Below are 24,826 nucleotides of genomic sequence, written 5' to 3'. Positions count from 1 at the left end.
TACTAAAATGGCATGAAGTACAGGTACTAAGAGAGTGCTGCCATCTTGCCATAATCTGAGAAAACAAGACCTGCAATTAAAGTATCCTATGGAAACTCAATTAAGTATTGGATCATATATATCAAAAAAATATTTCTGACTAACCATTAATTTACCACTTCCATCAGGATTTTAAATAAACACTGAATATAAAATAAATCATAATATTATTCTTATCCGTACAAAATTTACACACTTTGCAAGTGTAAGGTCTAAAGTGGCATATGTGACATATTTAAGAGACTGAGACTGTAGTTCTTCAACTAAGCTGTTCCCAATAGCAAGATACAAGTTTGCGATTATAATGCTCCCCCTCTACCCTCTTTTTAGTTTCCACAGCTTTGGTAAAAACTATAGCATTATATTCAGGTAAATATGGTACGTATTAGCATTATATTTCACCTCAATCTCCTCGTCTTCTTCTTTAGGTCCCATTTCCACAGACTTGTCTTCATCCGTGATGTCAAATTCAGACTCTCGCTCTTCGTATTCAACATTTTCGTCCAGTTCCTTGAAATCTGGAGCAAAAGCTGACCAGTTTTCCACTTGATTCTGGGCCCAAACTGACACGACGCCGCTGGATATCGATGCAATGATCGGCCTCACAGGATGCCACTGCCAAGAAAACAAATATAATGTATAATACTGATAACAATCAAGCTTAAATAATTTTTTTTAATAAAATTAGTTAAAATAATATTTATGTAAGAAATAAGCAAAAACTAGAATTTAAAGTGTAAATTAGAAAAAAAATAGCATCTATAGCAATATGCTAATTTTTCCAGTCCCTAAAACTTACAGACAAGGGGAGTCAAAGGATGACGACTCACATTACATATTTATTTACCATCTATGTAAAGCATTTGAGACATTAACGTGGGACATGGCACGAGTGGAGGAAGAAGGAAGAAAAGAAAAACAAAGAAAAGAAAAAATTTTTTTCTACGTACCACTACGTCGAGAAGAAGCTCTCCTTTTGTGCCGTGAAGAATCTTGACCAAATTGCCGATGCTCTTCTCCCAGATGTACAGAGCGTGCTGGCGGGCCGAGCCAGCACAGATGTACTCCCCGTCTCCCGAGAAGCAACACTTCTTCCACATGGTTCTGACAGACATACCAACACACGTGCAGGGAAAAAATGGTTTGCATTCCAATATCCTACAACCTGAGCAGACCTTACTGTTTTTTTTTTTAAACTTAGATAAACTGTCTTGTCAACAGCGAGATCACCAGACACGACAGTACACAACTTAACAGGCCAGGGATATTGGGGATATAAGCAGCCATGTCCTTATAGTATGCGATCCTAGCATTTTCCTAGAAACCGTTTACAACTAAAATCAGGCTGGATGTACCGGAATTCAAACTCAGGTGCTCTGAATGCTAGAATGTGTCACACTAGTGCCCTATTGTTCCATGACACATAGTAATATCATGTGTATGAAACAGAGCAGTCTAAAAAAATTTAGCTGAAGAAACAATTGGCCCTTGATAAAAAAAAAATTACAGAAGACCACTGGTTCAAAGCAATGAGCAAAGAGAAAATTGGGAAGGAAAAAATGTGAATGATGGAGATAAGATATTATGGTTTTATTTCTGATCCAATTTCTTTCTGAAACAGAGGAATTATGTATGTGTTGTTTTTATTGTTATAAAACATGTTCAGTAATACTGTACTCCACAAGATTAGCTTTAAAAAATAAAAATTACAAGCTGCATTTTTACGATAAAATAATTGGTAAAAATTGGTCTAAAACAGATACATTTAGAACAATAAAAATAAATTAGTGAGCATTTGTGGTTTAAAAGCAATTCAATAACAGATGCACAATGAAACAAATTAAATAATTTTTTTCTGATCCATACACTTTGATACAATTTTTTGTCCGGAAGTAACAACATTCCTTAAATTTCAAACATTAAAAAGATTGCTTTCTTTTTACGATTTGTATTAAGATTTGTTTAAATGCTAAGTAGTTCCATGATATAAACTGCATTCCGGATATTTATGGTGTATTAACTTGCATTTCAGTGTTGGGCAGTGTTTCAACATAATTTTCGATGTTATCGCAATTCTCCATATGTTCTTGTCCTTAGCGACTGAAGTAAACTCACTTGTTGACCAGATCTTGAAGCTTCTGTATGGGTTCCGGCTCCCCCTCTGTGCCGCAGGCCAATATCTCCTTGGTGTCGTACACCCTGATGACTCTGTCCGCGGTGTTGATCAGGAAGCAACTGGGAACGAGCACAGCCACGACAGATAAGGACTCTCCCCAATCACTGTGTTTGTGCAGGCTCGTAGCTATTGCAACGCACAAGCTTTTCCTACGAATTCACGTAAACACCTAGGATGATTTTTATTTAGTGAAATAATAATTCAAAAGTCATAGTAACATGTATTTTTTTTTGTTTAAAAAAAAAAATTTCTTTATCGTCTAAAATGGAAAACTTCCTTCTGTTTGCCATCTAACTTTAAAAATAATCTGTAAAAATTAAAACACTTTCTTTATTTAACAAACACTGTACCTACTAAAAATTAATAAAAAAAAATAAACATTTTTGAACATTGCAAAAAAACTAAAGTAAATTTTACTACCCATTACTGCACGGACTGCTGAAGAACCGTCCTAAAGTAGTGCAATCTACTTCAAATTACAGTTAATTAATAGTGTTACGTGATATGTGCACACATATTACAAAGCACTGGGCATACTAAATAATAACAGCAGGTGTTATTGCCATTTAAAAATATGTAGTACTAAAAATGGTCATGTTAACAACTAACAATAAAAGATTAAGGGCAATTTGCACTGTCTGTTAAGTAAAATAAAAAAATAATTTTTTTTTGCACGTTAATCAAATGGAAGAATGTTTTTACTTTGCACTACACAAACATAAAATGGCAGTCATTACATGAATGAATTATTTGTCTGGTCCCAACACCTTTTACTATATAAAAAAAAATCTGATTGAAAGTGCCATATTTCAGTTCATGCTGACAAGTTTTTGTCCAGACAGTTTAAATCTGCAATTTGTTCTCTCTCTTTACACACCTACAGTAACCCACTTATTGTCAACTTTGTTAACTTTCTCCCTGTAACCACAAAAGTAATGTTAAAAAATGTAGATAGTGGATGAAAAGCAAACAAAAGCTCGGAAGATACACAATCCTGTGACATGTAACTTAAAATCCTTCCCATATGCCAAAAGGTATTGTTGGCAGCCCCCATAACTGATGATTTATACAAATGAGATATGGGATTCATACTAAAACTTTTGTAAACATTAAAAAAAAAAAAAAAAATTGTAATTTTTAGAACATTCCTCAATAACATAAACTTAATGTAATAATGTAAAAATAAAATGAAAACTAGAAACAGTAAAATTGGTAATATCTCTTGCTGTCACCAATCACAAATGGCCAAAAATCTTAGCATGAAAATTAAAATATATTTTTATGCAACACTTGAATAAAAATACATACTCATATAATACAGTACAAACGTTACCAGCAAAATGTGTCTGGAAATTGTAATCCAAAACCATTACTACGTATTTGTATGATACAAAAAACAAAATATTTAAATTCAGTTTCTGGTACACAACAATAGTCTCTTTTCAACACAGGTCTTTTCGAGATCCATAAAGTTGACAGCAAACGAATAAGCACAGCGTAGCAAACTCGAGTAATCTTTTAGAACTGGGATAACCGCAACATCATGTTCACAACAGATCATTCGCAGAATCAGGCTATTCAGAGATTCTGTTTATACACTAACAATGAATGTTGGACTATATGTCTAGTTTTCACAATCTGTGCGCAGCAGACAAGAGCTTATTTACCATGTGAACAAAATTGCTGCAGTAATTGCCAGCCCTTGCAAGAAACAGGATCGGCTGGGTGAAGGCAATCAGAAGCTGGAAGTCTCACAGCAGAATAAACTGTAGACCTGGAAGAGAGAGCCCTTGATAACAAGGCGAAAATCACAGAGAAAATCTCCATGAGTCATGGCTATTTAGCTTTAAACCATGTACTAGAATGTATTATTTCTAGAGACATATTGCTGGTAACACTACAACATTACACACGATCCTTTTAGGGTAACCCATAAATAATCGAGAAAAAAATAATTTTTTGTGAAGCTACAAACGTAAGCTCATAAGCCAATCAATAAAAAAAAAAACATTCTAAAGATCACTTCATTGTGGCGTATGCCTTCTTATAAAATTAAGTTGGCTTGATACGTTTCTGAGAATTCAACATGTTCATGATCACAACGCTGGAACAAAAAATGTTGCTTTCTACTTGCAAATGGTTATTCTGGCAATATGAATAATGTGTTTTATGCACAGTGGTACAATTACGTGGCTAAAAGATGAATACACACAGTACATTATTACTTTCCTTGAAAACGGGAATGCTTACAATGCACTAACAGATGTAACATTCCCAGCCACTTTGGAATCAATGTTAATCCTAGACAACTACCACCTTAAAAAAATATATTGAGAATAAAAGAACCCAAAGTACATGAAAAAATCCATCAATTTATCAGCTGAAGGCTTCAAAAATGCTTATCATTGTGATGATCATCACAGCTAAGATTCGTTATTTTCAAGTTTCATTAGTTGTTAAACCGTATGACATATTCTTGCATTTATGTATTTAACATTTTCATTGTTATCATACAAATGACTATACAATACAAGTAAACACAGTACTTATATGTATTAGCCATGAAAGAAAGTGGCTAGGACTGGCTAAATCAAACAAAAATGTTTTTATTCATTTTTATAACTGACTAGAGAAAACAGATAAAACAAAATATATTGTTTATACATAGAATGCTGTAAAAGGTTTGGATCAACAAAATTTGTTTGTCTGCAATGCTACATTACACAATGCAATGCTACATTGCAGCTAGTAAACAAACCCGAGGTATGAAATAGTTATTTTTTTAATATTTTGTTTTTTAGGTACAGTGATACACATTTCACACTCAGTGCATGTCAAATTTTATATTTTCTATGGTTATTATTTTATTAACGACATTTAAGTCATAACATTTGATCATCAGCTAGAAAAATCTAAAAACTGAAATTTAAGCTAGTTAAAACTTTCACTTTACAGCAGTCTTGCTTATTCGACATAAATGGGATGGCAAAACGTCAGATATGGGAAAATGTCAGATAATAGGAAGGTGTTAAGAAAAAACCCAATAAAAGTTTATTTTATAATTTTACTCACCAAAAACCTAATAACTTTTTTTTTTAACAAAACAACACTACGTTCAGTCAATTAGCTGCCGTAGAGTAGAAAGCAACGAAAATAGGCTACACTCATATTTTTTTTGGGTGGGACGTCGGAAATATGGAATTTCAAACAAGCGAAGGTCTTGTCAATTTGTCAATTTCATCACTATCATGGTTACACTAGTATCTTAATTCACTAAACTTTACATGCTGTAAAATTTGTCATACTTCACAAAGCTATGATCTTGAAATGCTCTTATTACTAGGACATAAGCAGTGTGCAAAAGAACGAAGAGAAGGCGGCACCAATGAAATGCAGATACCTACTCTCCTCTCCTGGCGAACTCGATGCTCTTTACAGCTGTTGCGCTGGTTGTGCCTTGGGTGACCTTGAACGAGGCCTTCAGCTCGAGCGAGGCAGTGGTCAGGACCAGCACCTTGCCTTTGGCATTTCCAGCATACACGTGCTCGCCGCGCCGATCAAACGATGCGACTATGTTCAGATCAGACTGCACAAACGAAAATATGGATGCCTGGAGTACTTTATACATTGTATCTTATTAACTACTGCCACCAATGTATTTTTTTATTCTTTTAACCAATGTACCACAGCCCTGAAATTTAAGACAAACAGAATTTATCTGAAAGCCAAAAAACAACACAAATAAAATATTTATATGAATATTACAAACTTTCCTAGCAGGTCACATTCCCATGATGATAGTTTTGAAGAAATCTGAATCACAGATGCGTCGTGACATCAGAGACTTTTTAAAACAGTAACCCTCATCAAATTTTTTTAAGTGAAACATCTTTGTTGAGGGAGCTACAATTTACGAAAATTCCGATTGCATGAGGGGAATACTTAGGTACTTGGTGGGGGGAACAGGTAGAGGAGGAGAGTATGTCAGTGGCGACGCCACTCCAACACATGCACTAGCGGTCGAATGGGAAGGTGACAAAATGGGAGGGAAGAAGGGATAGGTAGAAATGACGTAGCTATGATGCTACGGAATTCTCGTAATGCTGCTTTTGTTTGATTACTCCTCAGTTTCTGTCATGGCTAACTATTGATGCTACCATTGTTCTTTTATTCTATTTAAAGTATCAACAATTTATTTATTCACATGGAAAAGAGTTATTGATACCTACAAAACTGTCTATATCATTTTTGAAAATTACACCTCTAAGGGTTGAAATTGTGCAAGTTTGGTTAAACAAAAAAAAAAAAATTCTTATCATCGAATCTATGCAAGGGGAAGGTGAGAAACTGACATACATTACTTACAGAAAGAGTTGTGTAGTGTATCTATATCATTTTTTGAAATTTAATCCCTTAGAGATATAAGTGAGGGTATTTTAGTTTTGTAATAAAAATTAATATATGCAAAACTAATCAAGTGGTAGGTAAGATATTGTATACAAAATATAAATACCGAATTAACAAATCTTACTATGATGTGGAAAGTTTGTCTGCGAAGATATTTGTTACTCAACAACATCTTTACTATTATACTGAATGTTATGAATATTTGAAATAACAATAGGCCATATATTCTATTAAAATCCATATAGAGTACTTTCTATCCCATAAAAAGTACAGTTCCTTATGAAAACGCTATTAAAACCCATGCGAAATGGGCCACAGTAGCTATGTCTATAGGAAATAGCCTACTGCATACTTTTAAAGTTACAATAAGCCTTTTCTTTTTACAATAAATATAAATTAATTTTAAAAAAATGTACATCTCAAATATTTTATTTTTTTCCTAAACTTAATGGTGATGACACTGTCAGGGTGAGTTATTTCCAGATTACTACAGATAACTACAGAGCTGAGTGCAAGGAAATGGAGAGGTACCGAAGATAGTTTCCGTCAAGTACTCACATCGTCGTCAAGTGGTGCGACACGGTGAGTACCATCTATGTTGACAAGTACTGCTGCGTGACGCATTGGACAAACAAGAAACAATTTGTCACTGCGAGGATTGAATTGAACCTACATAACATAAACAAAATGTATAAGCACTTATAACTACGACACTGATAATAGCAACAGAACAAAAACTTACGTTTATAATTTTACCAATTCTTAAAACACAGAAAGCTAGCTTGGCTTGATCTAAGATCTTGTTACCATGTTTCAATACAAAACTGTGAAACCTTTTTTCATACACAGTTGGTTTTAAATGTAGGTGAGTAAGGTGTGGCAGTTTTAAACACCAATATAAACTTACTTAAAAATGTAATTTCTGTTAATGCCTTCCAACTAAATATGTACACAGTTTTAAAATACTCTCAATACATAGCACTTACGAATATCTTCCTGCATAATGAGTTTTTTTCAGTAATAACATTTATTTTCCCTTCTACATTACCTTATGATTTCTACACAACTTAGAGATATTATCAACACTAATATTATAAAGAGGAAAGATTTGTATTTTTGTGTGTATGTTTGTAATGAATAAACTCAAAAACTACTGTGCCGATTTCAAAATTTTTTTCACCATTAGAAAGCTACATTCACCCTGAGTATATATTTATTGCTAGAAAAGATAAGGAAACCTTACTAAAACTTTAGTAACGTAACCCAAGGTGTAAAAATAATGCCATAAAACATCTTACATCGCATGCGCTGCGGAAACTATTGATGATAGAACAAAAGTATGTCCTACAATATTAAAGAACATATCAATAACTACAAAAAACTTTGCGTTACTATATTTCCAACTATTATTGTTATGTCACAATAACCTCTTTTTAAATTTTAAAAGTTGATAGACCATGCAATTCATACTTCTGTTTAAAACACTTTAATTGTTTTACCATGGAGGTCGGAACGTCGCCTGGCACCGCCATGCTCGCGACGCGCGCTATGGTTATCTATGGATGATAGGTTTGTTTACGTTTGACGTGACACGAGGCTCTTTCCTCTTTATAATCTATACTACTAGCGGCCCGTCCCGGCTTCGCACGGGTGGACATGATATTTGATATTTTGACATTTTATTTATATTTTTTTGATGTTTCATTTCTATATTTTTTTTAACACAGTATCACATTATCTATGTATACTTACAATCCGAATTTGTTCATCTTTTTTTATTACAGTAACTTATTTAATCTTAAGAGAGACATATCACTTAGTATTTTTTTATTTACATTTTTACAACATTTTATATTTTTATCTGATCCTACCTAATTAAATTTCCAAAGTTTTTTATTAATATTTTTTGTTGTTTTTTTTATTTTGATTTTTTTTTGTTGTTTTAGGTGTGTGTATTTATTTTAAAGAATTTTTCTAAGTCATTGTAATTTTTACATTTCTGTATTTACATTTTTATTTTAAAGCTTTATTTAATTCTATTGGTTCTTAATTTTATTTTACAAAACTTTTACCTTAAAGCTTCACTGTACACTATGTTGGCAGTGGTATTTGTAGGTGATAACAAAACATATTGATTTTCAGGAGAACCTACTCGAGAAAGGACAACATAAAATTGCCCATGAGAGAAGCACTCTTTTCTTAGGTCGATGCCAACAATCGAAAAAGTTTGTCCCTGTGATTTATTTATCGTAAGGCCAAACAATATCTTCACAGGAAACTGTACCTTTTAAAGGATATAGGCAAATCTGTCGGAATCATCGGGATTCGCAGAATGTGAGCGAGCTGTCCGGCCGCGGGCCCAGTGATGATTGTTGCTACAATTACATTGTCTCGTAATTCCTTTATCAAAAGTCTTGTGCCATTACACATACTGGGAGGGCTTAAATTTCTCAATAGCATAATGGGAGTACCTCCTTTTAATTTTAGTTCGTGGGGTGGCAAGCCGGCAGGATTAAGGGAACTTAAAAATTCTTGCGGGTAGTGCACTGTATCTTCAATGTTGCACACAGTGTTCATAGATTTGTAACATTTCAAATCACCCGGTACTTTTTCCATAATCATTCTATTTATCTCATTTACTGAGTCGTTTCTCGGTGACACTATTGCCCTCGAACAGAGCCAATTGAAATTTATTTCTGTGAGATTTTCAATGTCGGGATAGATTGTGTCTGTCAGAATTTCTAGACTGTTAACAGTTTGAGCTAATTCATTGTCCAACAATACTTGGGGACTATGTCAAATGTTGAAAAAATGTAAATAAAAAAATACTAAGTAATATGTCTCTCTTAAGATTAAATAAGTTACTACTATTAAAAAACAAACAAATTCGGATTGTAAGTATATATAGATAATGTGATACTGTGTTAAAAAAAATATAGAAATGAAACAACAAAAAAATATAAATAAAAGGTAAAAATAAAAAAAAATCATGTCCACCTGTGCAAAGCCAGGACGGGCCGCTAGTTTAAGAATATATTTAATGTGTAAAATTTATTTTACAGACATTTCAAATGTGATAGCTGCCTTTTAAAGTTTGTTATTTAGCCTGGAAGCTTAGCTGGCACCAGAATAAGTAAAGCTTAGCTGAATAACAATTACGTGCTGGTATGTAGCCACTAGTACCTGAAGCACACACACACTGTTGCATATGCGACTGAACCAAACACCTGTTGACACCAGAAAGGTTCAAGTCATTAAGTGTACTGCTGCAGTTGGTGGCATACTACGTAATTGGTTCTGTCAATAATCTATTTCTTTAAGAAGGCAGTATCGTTTGGTCTATTTTGGTTTTTTCATGGGTATAACAGCTTACAAGTACGATAAATAAAAACAAAGAAACACTAGCTTGTTGCTAAGATCCAAATGCTATCACCTGTTGGCCTTTTCCACTTGTGGTGACCTTGTGCCTTGTTAATGGCCTCTGAGAATGCTAGTGAATAGCATTCGAAAACTTAGCACACATGCAAACTTAGTGTGACACACGGACGGTTCTATTTATCACTGTCATTTTACAAACTCAGATAAAAAATAAAAGCAAATAATTCACAGCAGCATAGGGGCCATTCATTAATTACATAAGGGTCCCGAGAGGGAGGGACTGGGGGGGGGGGGGGCCTTTAAAAATCTCTACACGACCTTACTTTGGGGGGGAAGGGGGTAAAAGCTATTCTTACGTAATATTTTACGAGTTGCAATTCGCCTGCATGGAAAATATTTTTGGTACTGCCAGAGTTCAAGCATAAATAACACGAAAAGCACCAGGACGCATCAAACAATCATACGTAGCAGTGCATTGCTTACAACTCAATGTTTTGTTGTTGTACCGTTCGCTGCAGTGTTAAACTGTTGAGCCTCGAGTTTACAACTTGCCAATAATTAGTGTTTGGACCCACTCAAAATAAATCTGGATTGCCTCGGTAAGAAACAAATAATCTGAATCTCATAAGGTTTATGCGATAGCAAAGATAATGAAATGAAACATATTAAAACAGATATAGAGAAACTGCCGTGACAACATTTATTACAGTTAATATATGTAAATGAAAGACAAATTTTTTAAAATTTATGTTATATAATATATCATATTATGATAGTGTAGTAAAGACATTAAACCAAGACCCCATAAACACTACACAATACATAGCAAAAATCACATCAATGTTCTATCAACAAGTGTGTGACCTACATCAGGAGTAGATAATGTAACTACATAATGTAAAAACAAAAAGCATAAACATAACAAAAAATCAAATCATACTGAACTAACAATTTTGGTATTATCTTTAAATTTCAACAACAATGCCCTTTACGAGTTGATGCAGAGAACAGGTGAAATTTATATTGTGTTCAACACTTATACTCTATCACCTGTAAAATTATTATGACTTCACTTCCATAAGCAAATAAATTAAAATGAGAAAGCTTGCAACAATCGTAACATGAAAGCTGGTTAGTGGTTAGGTAGGTGTAATACGAAAAGTACAGATGACATACCTTAAGGACGGGCGAAGGAAAGTGATACTTCTGGTGACATTCTCCTGTCAAAACCTCCCAAATACACACATTGTTGTCTGTGGCAGCGCTGAGTAATTTGTGCCCATTACGAGACCAACTGGAACAAAATAAGTCCCTTCCTCAAATCTTCACACACTGAATTAAAAAAAAAAAAAAAAAACTTGACTTGTGTTCTTTAGTTTTATATTACTAGATTTTATAACACTAAAATATCAATAAAAATTCAAATTTATTAATTTCAAAATTGATTTTTTTTTAATTTAAATGCCAAGCCAACTTTTATTTTTTGTAAGTGAAATGTAGAAAATAAAATACAAAAAAATCATTAACCAGGTTACAATTTGAAAACTGTATCACACCATGGTTTATGGTAATGAAACATCCTGCTACCAAACTCATCACTTACGGTATGGATATCTTATTACAAACTTCTTTTAGCTCATACAATAGAAAGTGTTGGGCGAACATACTACATACTGAATGTAAGTTATAACAGATCACTCACAGAGTCACAGTTAATGTTCTTAGCAAAACCACGTACAGCGCACACACTCTCGGGTTTAAGTCTCCACTCTCCAACTTACCTGAGCGAACAAACTGGATGTATGTGGGCGCTTATAATTTTTGCGATACCTCGCGTAAGGAAGTCCCAAATGACGATCCTCCCATCGTTACAGCCGACCGCCAGCAACGTCCCGCGCTTGTTGAAGGCACACGTGACGGCCAGCGATATGCTGTCCAGAGTGCCGTCAAACTCCTGTCAAGGACATAGGTTTCCACAAACATTTTGTATTAAAATTTCCCTGAATTTTTCCCAACCAAAATTTCCAATTCCCCTGTTAACTTTTTTACAAATAATTTACCTATGTTCTGAAAGAAACAAAGAAAATTCATCTCCATCATCCCCCTAACAGGCATAACCAGGGGCGTAGCCAGGGGGTTTTTTTAGGGTTTTAAACCCCCCCCTTAGCACCAAATCTTTAATTAATTTCTTATTCATCACTCAAACAAATTTCATATTAAAATTTATAAAATTTTTACCATTACAATATTTAAATTTAAGAACCGAAAACTGCTAAAATAGCACTATTTTACACCTTAAAAACCAAATTTTCCCGGGGGGAGGACCCCCGGACCCCCCGCTTTAATACAGGGGGGCATGCTTCTCAACAACCCCCCATACACAAATCCTGGCTACGCCACTGGGCATAACAGGTATAGTTTTCTCTCCACTTTATTTCTTTTAACGTTTAAATTTTTCATTAATAAACTAACTGCAAAAGAAAAATACTACAAATCATGCAAAAAACAGAAATAATGCTATTAACATTAATTTGATAGAAAAGAATAAACAGGAATTTTTAAGTATCGTACTTGCACACGCCCTTTTTATATACGAAAACAAATCTGGAATAAAAAAAATTCAGGCTGGGTGATGGCAGATTTGAGAGAGATACTTTCCCCTCCAATAGCTGTCACTGGAGAATTGGCATAACTTTCCCGGATTTCAACTAAATTCACTGACAATTGTCAACCTACGGACTTTTCAGTATGTGGACACAACTTAATATGCATCACATAGAGTACATGTTGTATAGAAGGGTTTGTGACACATTCTGTCACATGGTCCCAGATACTGGTGGAATAAGTACCGTCCTTTTGCACCATGTGATTTTTGTACATTACACATAATAAATCATACAAAATAAAAAGGTTGTAATAGTATTTTAGTCATCCTAAAAAAAAAAAAAAATACTGAAATGGTACAAAACTAAATGCAATAAAAGGTATTACAGACCAAACTGCATTTTATCCTCTATCTAACATGATTAATACCTTGAAAACTGTAGTGAGATAAAAGATGATGATTACAAACAGTAATTCAAGAGTTACTGTGTACTTGGTTTGATTATGCTAAAAAGAAAATTTGAAAATATATTTAAAAATATAATTACAGACAAAATTCATACAACTACTTTAATCGTAAGTATGGAAGATGATTTACAAAGTGCATACTGTACCTCAGGATAATTCTGGCCAAAGGATTCTGAAACAGAAATATAGCATACATGATCAATGTGATGTTTGAAAGTGTAAGTTAGAGATCAAAACAAATTTCATAACATTGGTTGGTTAAACTATACTTTCTCACTTTATAATTGCATAAAAAATGTTAGATTTTTATTCCCAAGCTGAGTTCTATTGCCTGTGAATTCATTTTTTTGAGGCTAAGGGGGCTACAATTTTCGAAGGTTACGAAAATTCTGATCGCATGCATATTTAAACAGAAATGATATTTCGTATCCAACTGTGGAATCCATATTAGCACGTATTATAATGCTTTAACGAAAACCTAGTATGTGAAATTATGTGGTATTAAATAATTAGGCCTATTTGGATATTTCAGCAAATTCATTGTGTATGCAAATTTTTTTCCTAACAATGTTAATAATTTAACAACTATTTATTATTTGGACCCATCATGTTGAGTTCATTGGTTAAGAGTTCTGATATCTTTTAAATAACAGATTTTTATTTGTGTGTCTACCATACATTTCATGATCACAATTTACATTGTTTCATGCTGTTTAAGTTATTCTGACAATTTGCTTGCTTTATGGTGATTAAGAACCTAGGCCTTGTTTCTAAATTTACATTTTTATATGCTTTCACATATTTTTTTAAAGGATTGCTTGTTTTTGCTTTGTTCTTAAATGAGAGGGTTAACCTAATTTTCCATTGTACTTTGTTCTCGCTATGATTCTTTGTCTGAAGGCGAGCACGTGCATAGTTTGCCCAGTGCGTAATAATTAGAGAGAGACAGAGAGTGTGGTAGCTGTAAGAAAGGACTCTGTGATGTCGCCATGTGCAAGTATTAACTGGTATTTTTTAAAGTATTTTTTTGATTGGTTAAAAATGATGCCACCGGGCTTTGTGTGTGATTTTCTCTTTTTGTAATTTTGCTGGAATAGCACTGTTGCTGGGCATATAAAATTTATATACTGCTATGTTTTTTTTGAGGGCTGTGCTTTGGTTGGAGAGGTCATGCCCCTGGTACTTCCTTTGGGCGGAACTCACATGCACACAGCCTCGTCAGTCAGCATCTGAACGAGGTACTGAGAGGTCGAGTATCGGTCGTTGGCTCAAAATAATATATTAAATTGAGTTGGAGAGATTTTCGTGGCTGGGGTCCAGGCGATACTGTATTATAATCAACATTTTTCCAGAGTTTCAAACTTAGTTCTAGAATTTTGTGACCACAGTCATCTGTAAGAACCCACAACTTCATCTTTGTTCTGAGGACCTAGTCCTTCAGAGGGTACCGTTGAGTTACGTGAACAACCACGGGACATAATTTCTAACTAACTTGTAATATTCATTCTTCTGTACCTGCGAACAGCTTGTTTGTTTTAAAATCAGTGGAGAGATTATATATGAATTTATTATAAATTCTACATGTACTTTTTCTCGAAATGGCCGCCACGATGACTTGTTAAGATAATTCAAATGCTAATAAAACTAGTTAAATTAGTGTCCAAGAGACATTATTTCAGTAAACGAGTCGTTGACAGTAACATTTATTTGGAACCAATATCATTTTAAGCGACCAATTTATTTCTGCAAGTGTTAATGAAAAATATAGGTCCACTCTGGGACAAATTATTAAACTAGCTGAGATGGTCTGGGGTGCAACAATATGTTCGAGTCATGCTAAGCATACATACAGACTCAGAAAAAAAGTGTGTTTCATGTGTGTTGTTGTGCAATTTTTATGTTAGTTTACATAACTCTTATATGAGCCAATTTTCCAAACGGAGTGTAATTTTTTCTTCTATAGTAGCAGGTTTTTATAGTTATAGCTGATCACAACTAATAAACTGAAAGGTTGGATAGGTTAAGAACGTCATATTAAAAATATGGTACAATTGTTTTTAAAATATTTAAATGCTCCCAAAAAATATATTCTTTATTAGTAATGGATTCTAAAAACCTTGCTAATTGTGGTGAACTCTCAAAGAAAAATGTTTTTGTGACTTTTACCCAACAATTATCCTGAATTTCATAGTCATTCCACTTTTAAAATGTCAGTATTCAGTGAAATTAACGCTTTTGTGTAAGTTAATCAAGCAACGTTAGTTAAAATACCATTTTCGTGTATATTCCTCTAATTTCAAAACATTCTTTCCCGCCCCAACCGATTCATTGCTTTCGTTAGCAAATTATTGGTATTTCGAATCTCACCGCCGGTAAAATAAGTTTATAAAAACTTCAGTTCCAAAGCGCTGTAGATTAAATTCCGAAATATGGCGTGAATCATTAGGTAAAATAATATTAACAAAAAGGTTGCGTACAGAAAAGTACAGGTTACTTTTCAAAAACATTTCAAAAGTTTCCAAATGATTTCAAATAATTTAATATTTAATGACTTATACCTACTGTTTATTATCTGCTACCTCAAGTGACTTACCTAAAAGTTCCAAATTCATTTTGTAACAAATTAACACAAGGTTTTCATCAAACCTGTCAACATTTAGTTCTCACAATGGTCTTTATTTGTAAATATTGACTCTTCCAAAACATAGAAGACTTCAGGAAACACTACGGCAACAACACGTAGTGAATAATGTAAAAAGATAGGAAACGGAAGACGTCATATTGGTTTCAACACAATTTTTAACGTTAGACGTAAATTTGTTTTCGATAAAGCCAAGAACACACATTTTTTCTTTTGCAAACTAAAAATTTAAAAAATAGAGCTGAACTAATATTTTTTGTGGAATTTATTTCAATTGTTGATGTGACATCCTTAAATAACAGTAAACAAAAAATTCATCTACAATAAATTTATCACATTTATTTATATTGATCGGTCTACAACAGAGATAAGTAAATGGACCAGATGGAACATAACCGATACTTCTTGAAGCTGGCATACACTAAGCAATATGGCGCCTATGTAGCTGAGAAATTGTTTACATGAACAGCTGTTTTAAACCACAAACAAACACACACGTGTTGTTTTACTTCTAAAACCATTAAAATCATTAAAATAATTATTTTGGACGGTTAATTAGGTTAGTATAGCTACATTAAAAAAATTGGGAGATTGTGTGAATAGTTTGTTTGGTCAGGATCAGTAGTTTAGCCAGGATTTGTGTATTGGAAGGGGGGGGGGGGGGGTTAATAAGCATGGCCCCCCCCCCCTATTAAAGCGGGGGGTCCGGAAAAATTTGGATTTTAAGGTGTAAAATAGTGCTATTTGAGCAGTTTTCGGTACTTAACTTTAAATATTGTAATGGTAAAAATATTATTAATTTTTTAATAAAAAAATTGTTTGAGTGATGAAGTAAGAAATTAATTAAATATATTTTAATCAATCCAAGTGCCTTTTCCACGTCTACTCAAAATCATCAATCATGCTCGAAGCTCGACAATACAAAAAAAAAAAAGGAATAAAAATGGTTGGGTTTCGGCAGAACTGACCTATTTCTGGAAACAATTAGCTTTAGCTTGAAGAAATACCAAGTCACCACCTGCTTATAATTATCGCGCTGGTTAAATACAATAGGTGTAAGATATTTGAAAACTTGGGACCCGTCACGACATCACAACCTTATAACTTCTGCTCGCGACAGGGGTAGGGGAAGGGAAGGATAATCGTTAGGGCTCGGTTACTCTTCCCCTCTAGTGCAGTGGCCGGTGATAGCAGTAAGATACCCATGCTTTTAGCTTTTCAGATAAGAAAAAAATAGGGGCAAAGGGGGGGGGGGGTTAGAACCCCTAACCCCCCCCCCCTTGGCTAGCCCCTGGTCAGGATAGCTACATATTAAATTAGAAATTCCTAAACAACCATTAAAATGATTTGACAGTATTTTTAATGTAGCTATACTAACCTAACATAACCAACCATCCACAATTTTGTAAAGTAGGTATTTATAATGTAGCTAACCTAACTTAATCGACCATTAGTTATCATGAGTTGATCTAAACAAACATACACGGACACACTACAAAAATAAATGTCGGCATCCGCACCAATGTACAGGTATGTTAATAATTATTCATAAACCGCGATATCTCCTAAACGAGTTGGAATTTCTTATCTCCACAAAATGTGTTAAATAGAGGAAATTTTGTAGCACGAAATAAAAGTATTGCCGATTTTTTTTTTTTCATTTTTTATGGAAGAGGGACTAGTCGAGATAATTACCCCTTCAACATCAATAATCAGTTCCATCATTACCTACCTAACCCAGATGTAGTTTAAACAAAGAAAGGTAACAGAATGCTTTCTATTCGTTTATGTATCCATAAATTCAAACTATGCCTTCAACCTTGAATCCTCCTCCCCAGCCAACAATTCAGGGTAGGCTGCACGCACGAAAAAGTGTCCCGTAACGCACATTGTCCCACTACGATGTGTCCCGTTACGCTCATTGTACGCTTGCGCCGCATCTCTCTTCCACTCGATTGGAACAACCATCGATTTGACTTTTCAATCATGTTTTCGTCGTTTGAATTATTAATATTATGTAATTTAATGATCGACCACCGATTTTCAGCACAATCGGTACGGTTATTTAAAAGTAAATTTGAATTTTCAAATACGTTTTTGTACGAACAATGGTGTTTTACAGTTACACATAATAATTCAAATTACACCCGGGATCTTTTGTACAATGTTTTAAAAAATATTGTAACACATTATGAATAAGTTTGGTGTATTTGGGATGCGTATTTGTTATAAAATCGTATTATAAAAACGAAATGATATTATTCCCCTACGGTGCTGCCATCTACGGTGACGGACGCGAAACGAACGAATCGCGCTATCTATCCGTTTCCGCGACAACCAGGCACTCGTTAATATATATTTTCCTTGTTTATGTTGAGGGGCGTTATTATTGATGAATTATAAATAAAATTTCGTGCCCAGGACCACAATATTTAATATCATTTTGAGCACTGGAAGACATAAAAACGTAAAATATTATCGACGAATTTTAATCTCAGCCCCAGCTCACCACGAGAGTCTGGGTTGGAGATTAAAGCCGAAATTTTTTCTTAAACTTACTAATACTTATTTTATTAACTGCAAGGGCATTTTTATTAAATTCTACGTTTAATTTCACGACGAACAAACTTCGTCGTTAAATGTAGTGTGATTGCGAAAAAGCGTAAAACATTCTCGACGATCTTGAAGTTAAATAGCAAACATGTATAAAAGTTACAGTTAAAATAATCTCTTCGTTAAAGTAATAAACATATTTGAATTAATGAGTGCAAATAAAAGTTAATTTATCAATTAAATTGTAGATTTCATTTCACTCCTTCTTTGTATCCATACAAAATAGTGATAATTCAATAAAAATGATTCAATTTTATTCACAAAAGTATGCAATCATTTCATCAATGTTTTATGACGTTGTCACGTTAAACTATCGTCCGTAAACCGACTTTACAGACAACCAATTTTTTTTTAAAATTATGATTTTTACCGTTCTTTTACTTTTCGAATTTGATTAATTAACTTAGCAAAAATTAATTACATTTATCTCCGTAAATAATTTTTTATTTCGTGATTATATGTAGTTACAAATAATTAAAAAATATTGAATGAGACTATTCACATTCTATTTTCTCAGTCTCCCAATGTGAAACGATCGCAATAAGTCCAAATTAATTTTCCAGTAGGACTAGGTATATCTATACGTACCGTAAAAAATTGAAATTATTTGAACAATTTATTTGGCCTCTTTTGGGGTTTAACTGCGTTAATGTTTTAGTTTGTAAATTTTTAATATTAATCTGTTACATTACAACAAACGAATAAAACTTTGGAATCAACAAACATAAAATATGAACTGGTACTTATTTTAACAGAGAATTGTTAAAATAATAATAATCATCATGTTATTTTAAAATGGGAATAAACATTACAAACCAAAAGACCGCGAGAAGAATTAACATACTAGCAGTAATTTTTATTGCTGTTGTGCTGGCAAGACAAATTGAAATGATTTCTAGTGGATGCAAGTTTAGACGTAGCACTTTAAGTAAGGTGGCAATACATTGAATAAACTTTCCTGATGTGCCGCCAAACTTGTTTGGAACCATTCTGGTTCCATTCTAAGTTGTCGTGTTAGGAATTAATTTTCTCGAGGTTTAAACGCCCGATTGACCGCAAGCCAGCTGTGGCCGGCAGTCCTGTCTTACCTATGGTCCGCCATCCCGGAGTAAAATGTTGCAGCAGTTTGGCCAACTTCGCGTGGCAAAAGCGCTGAAACTGGCTAGCCGCACTTAAAACTTGAGCCCCGTAGCGCGGCGGGTCGATAACCAGCACAAACTTGACACTCCTCGAGTTTAATGGACGGTTGACCGAAGTGTGGCTCGAGGCCGGGGTCAGGGGAAGGGGCGCGGAAATTACGAAACCGTTGCTTGAATTGTTCCGTATCACGTATCCAAGTTTATCCCTTCATCCTGATGGCATGATCCTGTATAGGCTACATTGATCCTGTGTTATATAATGCTTTCTGTTCTAGTTTAGTACGACGAATTATCCTGGTCATAAGGAAAACTTGTGATAAAACATCAATCCTTTATCGCAAAAAGTATACGTACCTAATAAAAATGTCCATAAGTGATATTATAGTTTTTTTTTCCCAGGATTTTTCAACGTACTAAATTAAAACAGCAAGCATCATGTACCACTGGATCGATGTATACAGGATCATGCCATCAGGGTATAAACTTGGATACGCGACACTGAATAATGACCAAAAAAACTATATCAATAATATATATTCTATTACCACGATAACTAATTACCTTGAGTAATGTTTATTTAGTGGACGGTTTAACGGGCCCAAGTCAACTGGGTTCCATTAGATTTATGCCCTTTACACATCCCACTATAGTGTTATTAATTTATATTAAATCTTCTATCGTTTTATTTCTTCAGCAATATTTGTTGTGTGTTCTCGTGTGTACTATTTTTCCTTCACTACCTTAACTGGTTCCTAATCATTTCGTCAGGGTCTTAGTCTTTAAACATCGTTATGTGATACGACGCTACCAGCGAAAGGCCTTGTGAGACAGAGTAATAAACTTAGTGCAGGTGCCCAAATTTAACAAGCGAGGGCAAGATAAAAAAAAAACCAATTTAGCAGGCAAGTTTGTAAAAAAATAAAAAAGTATGGTGTTTTATTGGTATCAACTGCAAACATATCCCCATCCAATTTTTTTTTCTAGCATGGTGTAAGTATTATATCTACTAATATCTACTAAACCTTTTGACTTACAAATTATTTTTTTTATAAGAATGTGTCTTCTTGTTAGATTTTAATTTATTTATCAGTTGGAGTAGTGGCTTGCTGTCGGTGTGGCGGGTCACTGCCCAGACCCTGGTCATCGCTGGACAGAGAGGTCACCAGGGCGCAGTCGACGAGCGCCCACATGGTAAGGGATGTGTTTGTTGGTCTTTATGGGGCGGGATTAAGGCCCGTCTACAATAGCAATGTCCTAAACTGTGTCCGAAGGACACTCGTCGCTGATTGATCCACGTGACCCTCTGACGTCATGCGTCAAGTGGGCGAAGGTCCGAACCTACCTGGTCCCGAAGACATTCGTCAATTTTAACTTTTTGTCCCAACCTGTGTGCTTCGGACACAGAAAAAGAACAGAACACTCACGAAATTAGAATTTCCGGTTCCCGTTTGAAAACGTGGTGTTTGTTTTTGTTATTGAACAGGAAATGGAAGGTGTTTTAAGTCAAGAAGAGCCACTTTGCCTTACTGAATAAATATATAATACTGAACTACCATAACTTTCATAAGTTCAATCTCAAACTACAAAGCATCAAAACAATAAACAAAAACATTTGGTTTGGCACATTTACTGCGCTCTGGTGACAACTTTAGAAATCAATACATTCGGACATCGGACATAGCAATTGTGGACAGGGCAGTTTTCGGTGAGACAATGTGACGTCACTCGCATTCGGATAAGGACACGGACCACGCACAGGTTCGGACTATTGCAGACGGGCTCTTATAAGGGCGATGCTCGCTGATGCTCCTGGAACGGTATCTAGGCCGTGGACTGGCGCGCGGTCTTCTCGTCGTGCACAGGACAACTGCGAGATTTCAGCAGGAACCATGACATTAGACAGCGGAGAAATGAAGATAAAGAAGTAATGCAAGACCCTTTGGGTACTTTCAATAATCTGCACCAGGCGTCTAATGCCCGAACATTACTCTGAAGACACGCATTTTTTTATAGCCATTTTCATTCTTCTGAAAAACACAGTTCACATGGGAATTATGGACACATGACACTCATCCGCCTTTCGAGTTCTCTTAAATGTTTTCGAAAACAGATCCGACTCCGAAATCTGTACACTTTTCACGGCTACAACACGAAATAATCGCAACGTTTAAAAGGATTATAAAAAAAAGGTGATTCTATATTTCATGCGATGGTGCTGCCATCTCTGTTTTTTTTCTTTGCCGTGATAATTGTATCGATAGCTGCGAAACGTCCGCTAGAATGCGTTGGAACCAGTTCGTAGCTTCGCGCACGGGGCACTGTTAATTAAAACTGTTTGCCGATTTGTTTCCTTACCGGGGTTGGGCACGTTCAGGAATACGGCCCTCGAGCTAGGTCACGGTCGTGTCCCGACAAGGGCAGTGCTTGTTCGCCGCCTCAACCGGACGACCCACGATGTCAATGTCACAGCTCGCGTCTCACAGTCGCCCCGTGCACACGAGGAGACTGCGCGAGTACACTCCACTTGCCCTAAAGTCATTCGACCTAAAATGAATTTCGGCTGAATGCCTGTTAGGTCGAATGACTTTTAGGGCAACTGACTTTTAGGCCAAGTAATGTTTAGGAGATACGACTGTTAGGGCAAATGACTTTTAGGCGAAATGACTTTTAGGGCAACTGACTTTTAGGCCAAGTGACTTTTAGGCCAAGTGATGTTTAGGAGATATGACTTTTAGGGCAAATGACTTTTAGGGCAAGTAACGTTTAGGAGATATGAATTTTAGGGTAAATGACTTTTAGGGCAACTGACTTTTAGGTGAAGTGACGTTTAGGAGATATGACTTTTAGGGCAAATGACTTTTAGGTCAAATGACTGAAGGATTATTTTAAATTTTAGGTCAAGTGACGTTTAGGAGATATGACCTTTAGGTGAAATGACGCGCACCGGACTGCGCGCCGGTCCGGGGGGCGTCACCGCGCCAGACACGAGATACGCCCCTGAACTGGGCGGGGCCGCCGCTGTCGGGTCTCTGCCGAGAGAAAGACACGTCCCTACCTCCCGACGCTGACACCGCCAGCCCGGATTACTGGTCCCGCGCTTCGGTCCCCCCGACACTCCTAACCCAATCCATGTCCGGGTGACACAATAGCGTCCGCCACGCGTGTTCGGTTTATCTAGTCCTAGCACCTCGCAGACGGCCAACCACCGCTTGAATATACATCGCATATTTAACATCGCACGTTGTTATGTTGGCAGGTTACCGAATGGTGTATTACGAAATTAACTAAAATATTCTCTCTCTCTCTCTCTCTCTCTCTCTCTCTCTCTATATATATATATATATATATATATATATATATTAAGCTGCACAGTTGATAGAAGTTCATCAGGTATGAAACTTATACAGGTATGTACAGGTATGTACAGGTATGTACATATATATAGTGTGTGTATGTGTGTACATACCTGTATAAGTTTCATAACTGATGAACTTCTATCAACTGTGCAGATTTATAAGGACACCACGCAAACATTATAATCGATTATTAATTGCATTATTTAATTGTTGGTCATGCAGCCTACTCATCTAGATTGAAGAAAAAAAATAGGTGCTATAAACTATTCATATGGGAAATGAATGAGGAACGAATGAAATTACGAAATGATGAATTAATTAACAAAAGAATGACGACTCGATGAATGAATTAACGATGAATGATCGCTGAATGTACGAACGATGAATGAATTAGAGCTTAACGTTCCCTTTTGACATTAAGGGCATTAGAGACAGCGAGCGGTTATGAGATGTTATGTAACACTGACGAAATGAATGGGCGGAAGAAAACACGAGTACAACGTGAAAGCCCGCCGGATTACAAAGTTTCCCAGTTTGCGTAAAAAAAATAATCCAGTTTCGACCGCACCAAGTTTAGGACTTGGATTAAAATTCTTTCCAGATATTAACTCACCCGAAGAGAAAATGCAGAATATAAAATTTTAAATTCCAAGTGTGGATTTCAGTTATATGAAACTTCTCGTAGACCAGGGAAAATTTTATCCTTTTGAAAAAAAGAAAAAAGACAGCTATGCGAGGAATGCCAGGCAGCAACTGCCAATTTATTCAGTTCACGCGCGCCAGTAAAACAGTCCAATTTCGTTCCAAACCTTCCTACGGAAGGCATTTGGCACAGCCAGCCGAACGAGTCATCATAACTCCATGATTCCCGGAGAATTGATTAAAATAATAATTGCATGCGGCATAAAGTCTCGTTCAAGGGGCTCGTGAATGACGCACTCAGCACTCCTGTATCGATAACGAGATCTGTCAGGCAAGTACTCTCTCTATCTTATTCGCTTTTGGATTAATTTTTGACGCGAAAATCAAGTTCCCTTTTTATTTTTCGCCATGCAAATCAGACAGCACAATTTTTAATTGAATGTCAATTTAGATTAATTAAGATTATGCAATAACTGCTCACTGTTTAGTACTATTTATTGTATATACATATTAAAACAATTGTAAAAAAAAATTTAGCTGCCTCAAACCAATGTTTTTACACCAGATTATGTACAAATGCTTTCGTTCTACAGCGATTACAAACATTTTCTCATTGACACCTAAGCTGTATAATCATGTGGCGATGATATGGAATCACGTGTCGCATGCATATGTTAACTACTTTGCTTCTACGTCGAGGCAACGTCTGTAGCGTTTCGGCATGCTTTTTTTTTCAGCCATCTTCACGGGCGATTAACAACTGAAAGCAGTAATATGTAAGACGGTCCTGCACCAGGGTTCCAGACGAACAGCTGAGGAGCCGACCGCCATCTTGTATTGTGATGACACGACCACCATATTGGATGTACTCGAACCCTTGACCTTGACCCCGGCCGCCATATGGGATTCTACCATCTTTGATCATGACATCACAGCCACAATTATTTCTGGAAAATTCGGTCATATTTTTGTTGTGCCCCACGTGCCCCCCCCCCCCCCCCCCTTCACATGTAGCACTTGTCTTGTGATTATTTAGAAAAATCTGTAACACGACGTATGTGGGGTTTGCTACCCGCAATGCTTACGCGCGGATTGAGCAGTCTAACAGCCAGGGGAGCAGTGGTTTTTGCTAAGAAAAGGCGTGTTCCAAGGAAAAATAAACGTTCCTATTGTCACCATACGGATATGACGTCATACCGGACGGCGGCCATTGTTGCGACTGCATAGAAGAGTGTTCTAGGACGTTCGGGCGTACTCGTTCTTCCCGCACTCTCTGTGCTCGATTTTTTTTCCTAGCCTAAGTTAATATAAGTGTTTGTGTAAAAGGGGGGAGGGGGGTTGTTTCCAGGTTAGGGGAGGACCT

General features: G+C 35.6%; 1 protein-coding gene across 1 annotated transcript in view; it reads right to left on the bottom strand.

Moving 5' to 3' along the window:
- Positions 1–15,765, bottom strand: part of LOC134532653 (retinoblastoma-binding protein 5 homolog) — a 25,428-nt gene extending 9,663 nt beyond the window's left edge. The window contains exons 1-9 of the mRNA XM_063369309.1: positions 15,666–15,765; positions 13,219–13,244; positions 11,782–11,954; positions 11,177–11,294; positions 7,181–7,291; positions 5,620–5,801; positions 2,155–2,274; positions 990–1,143; positions 442–654 (exon numbers count right to left, since the gene is read on the bottom strand). Of these exons, the coding sequence (XP_063225379.1) occupies positions 442–654; positions 990–1,143; positions 2,155–2,274; positions 5,620–5,801; positions 7,181–7,291; positions 11,177–11,294; positions 11,782–11,954; positions 13,219–13,244; positions 15,666–15,684 (1,116 nt within the window). The 5' untranslated portion in view covers positions 15,685–15,765. The remainder of the gene's footprint in view (positions 1–441; positions 655–989; positions 1,144–2,154; positions 2,275–5,619; positions 5,802–7,180; positions 7,292–11,176; positions 11,295–11,781; positions 11,955–13,218; positions 13,245–15,665) is intronic.
- Positions 15,766–24,826: the final 9,061 nt, after the last annotated feature.

The sequence above is a fragment of the Bacillus rossius genome, chromosome 6, assembly GCF_032445375.1.
Source record: "Bacillus rossius redtenbacheri isolate Brsri chromosome 6, Brsri_v3, whole genome shotgun sequence".
NCBI classification, from domain to species: domain Eukaryota; kingdom Metazoa; phylum Arthropoda; class Insecta; order Phasmatodea; family Bacillidae; genus Bacillus; species Bacillus rossius.
Note: the sequence above shows the minus strand (reverse complement) of the source record. Positions and strands in the feature narration are given on the sequence as shown.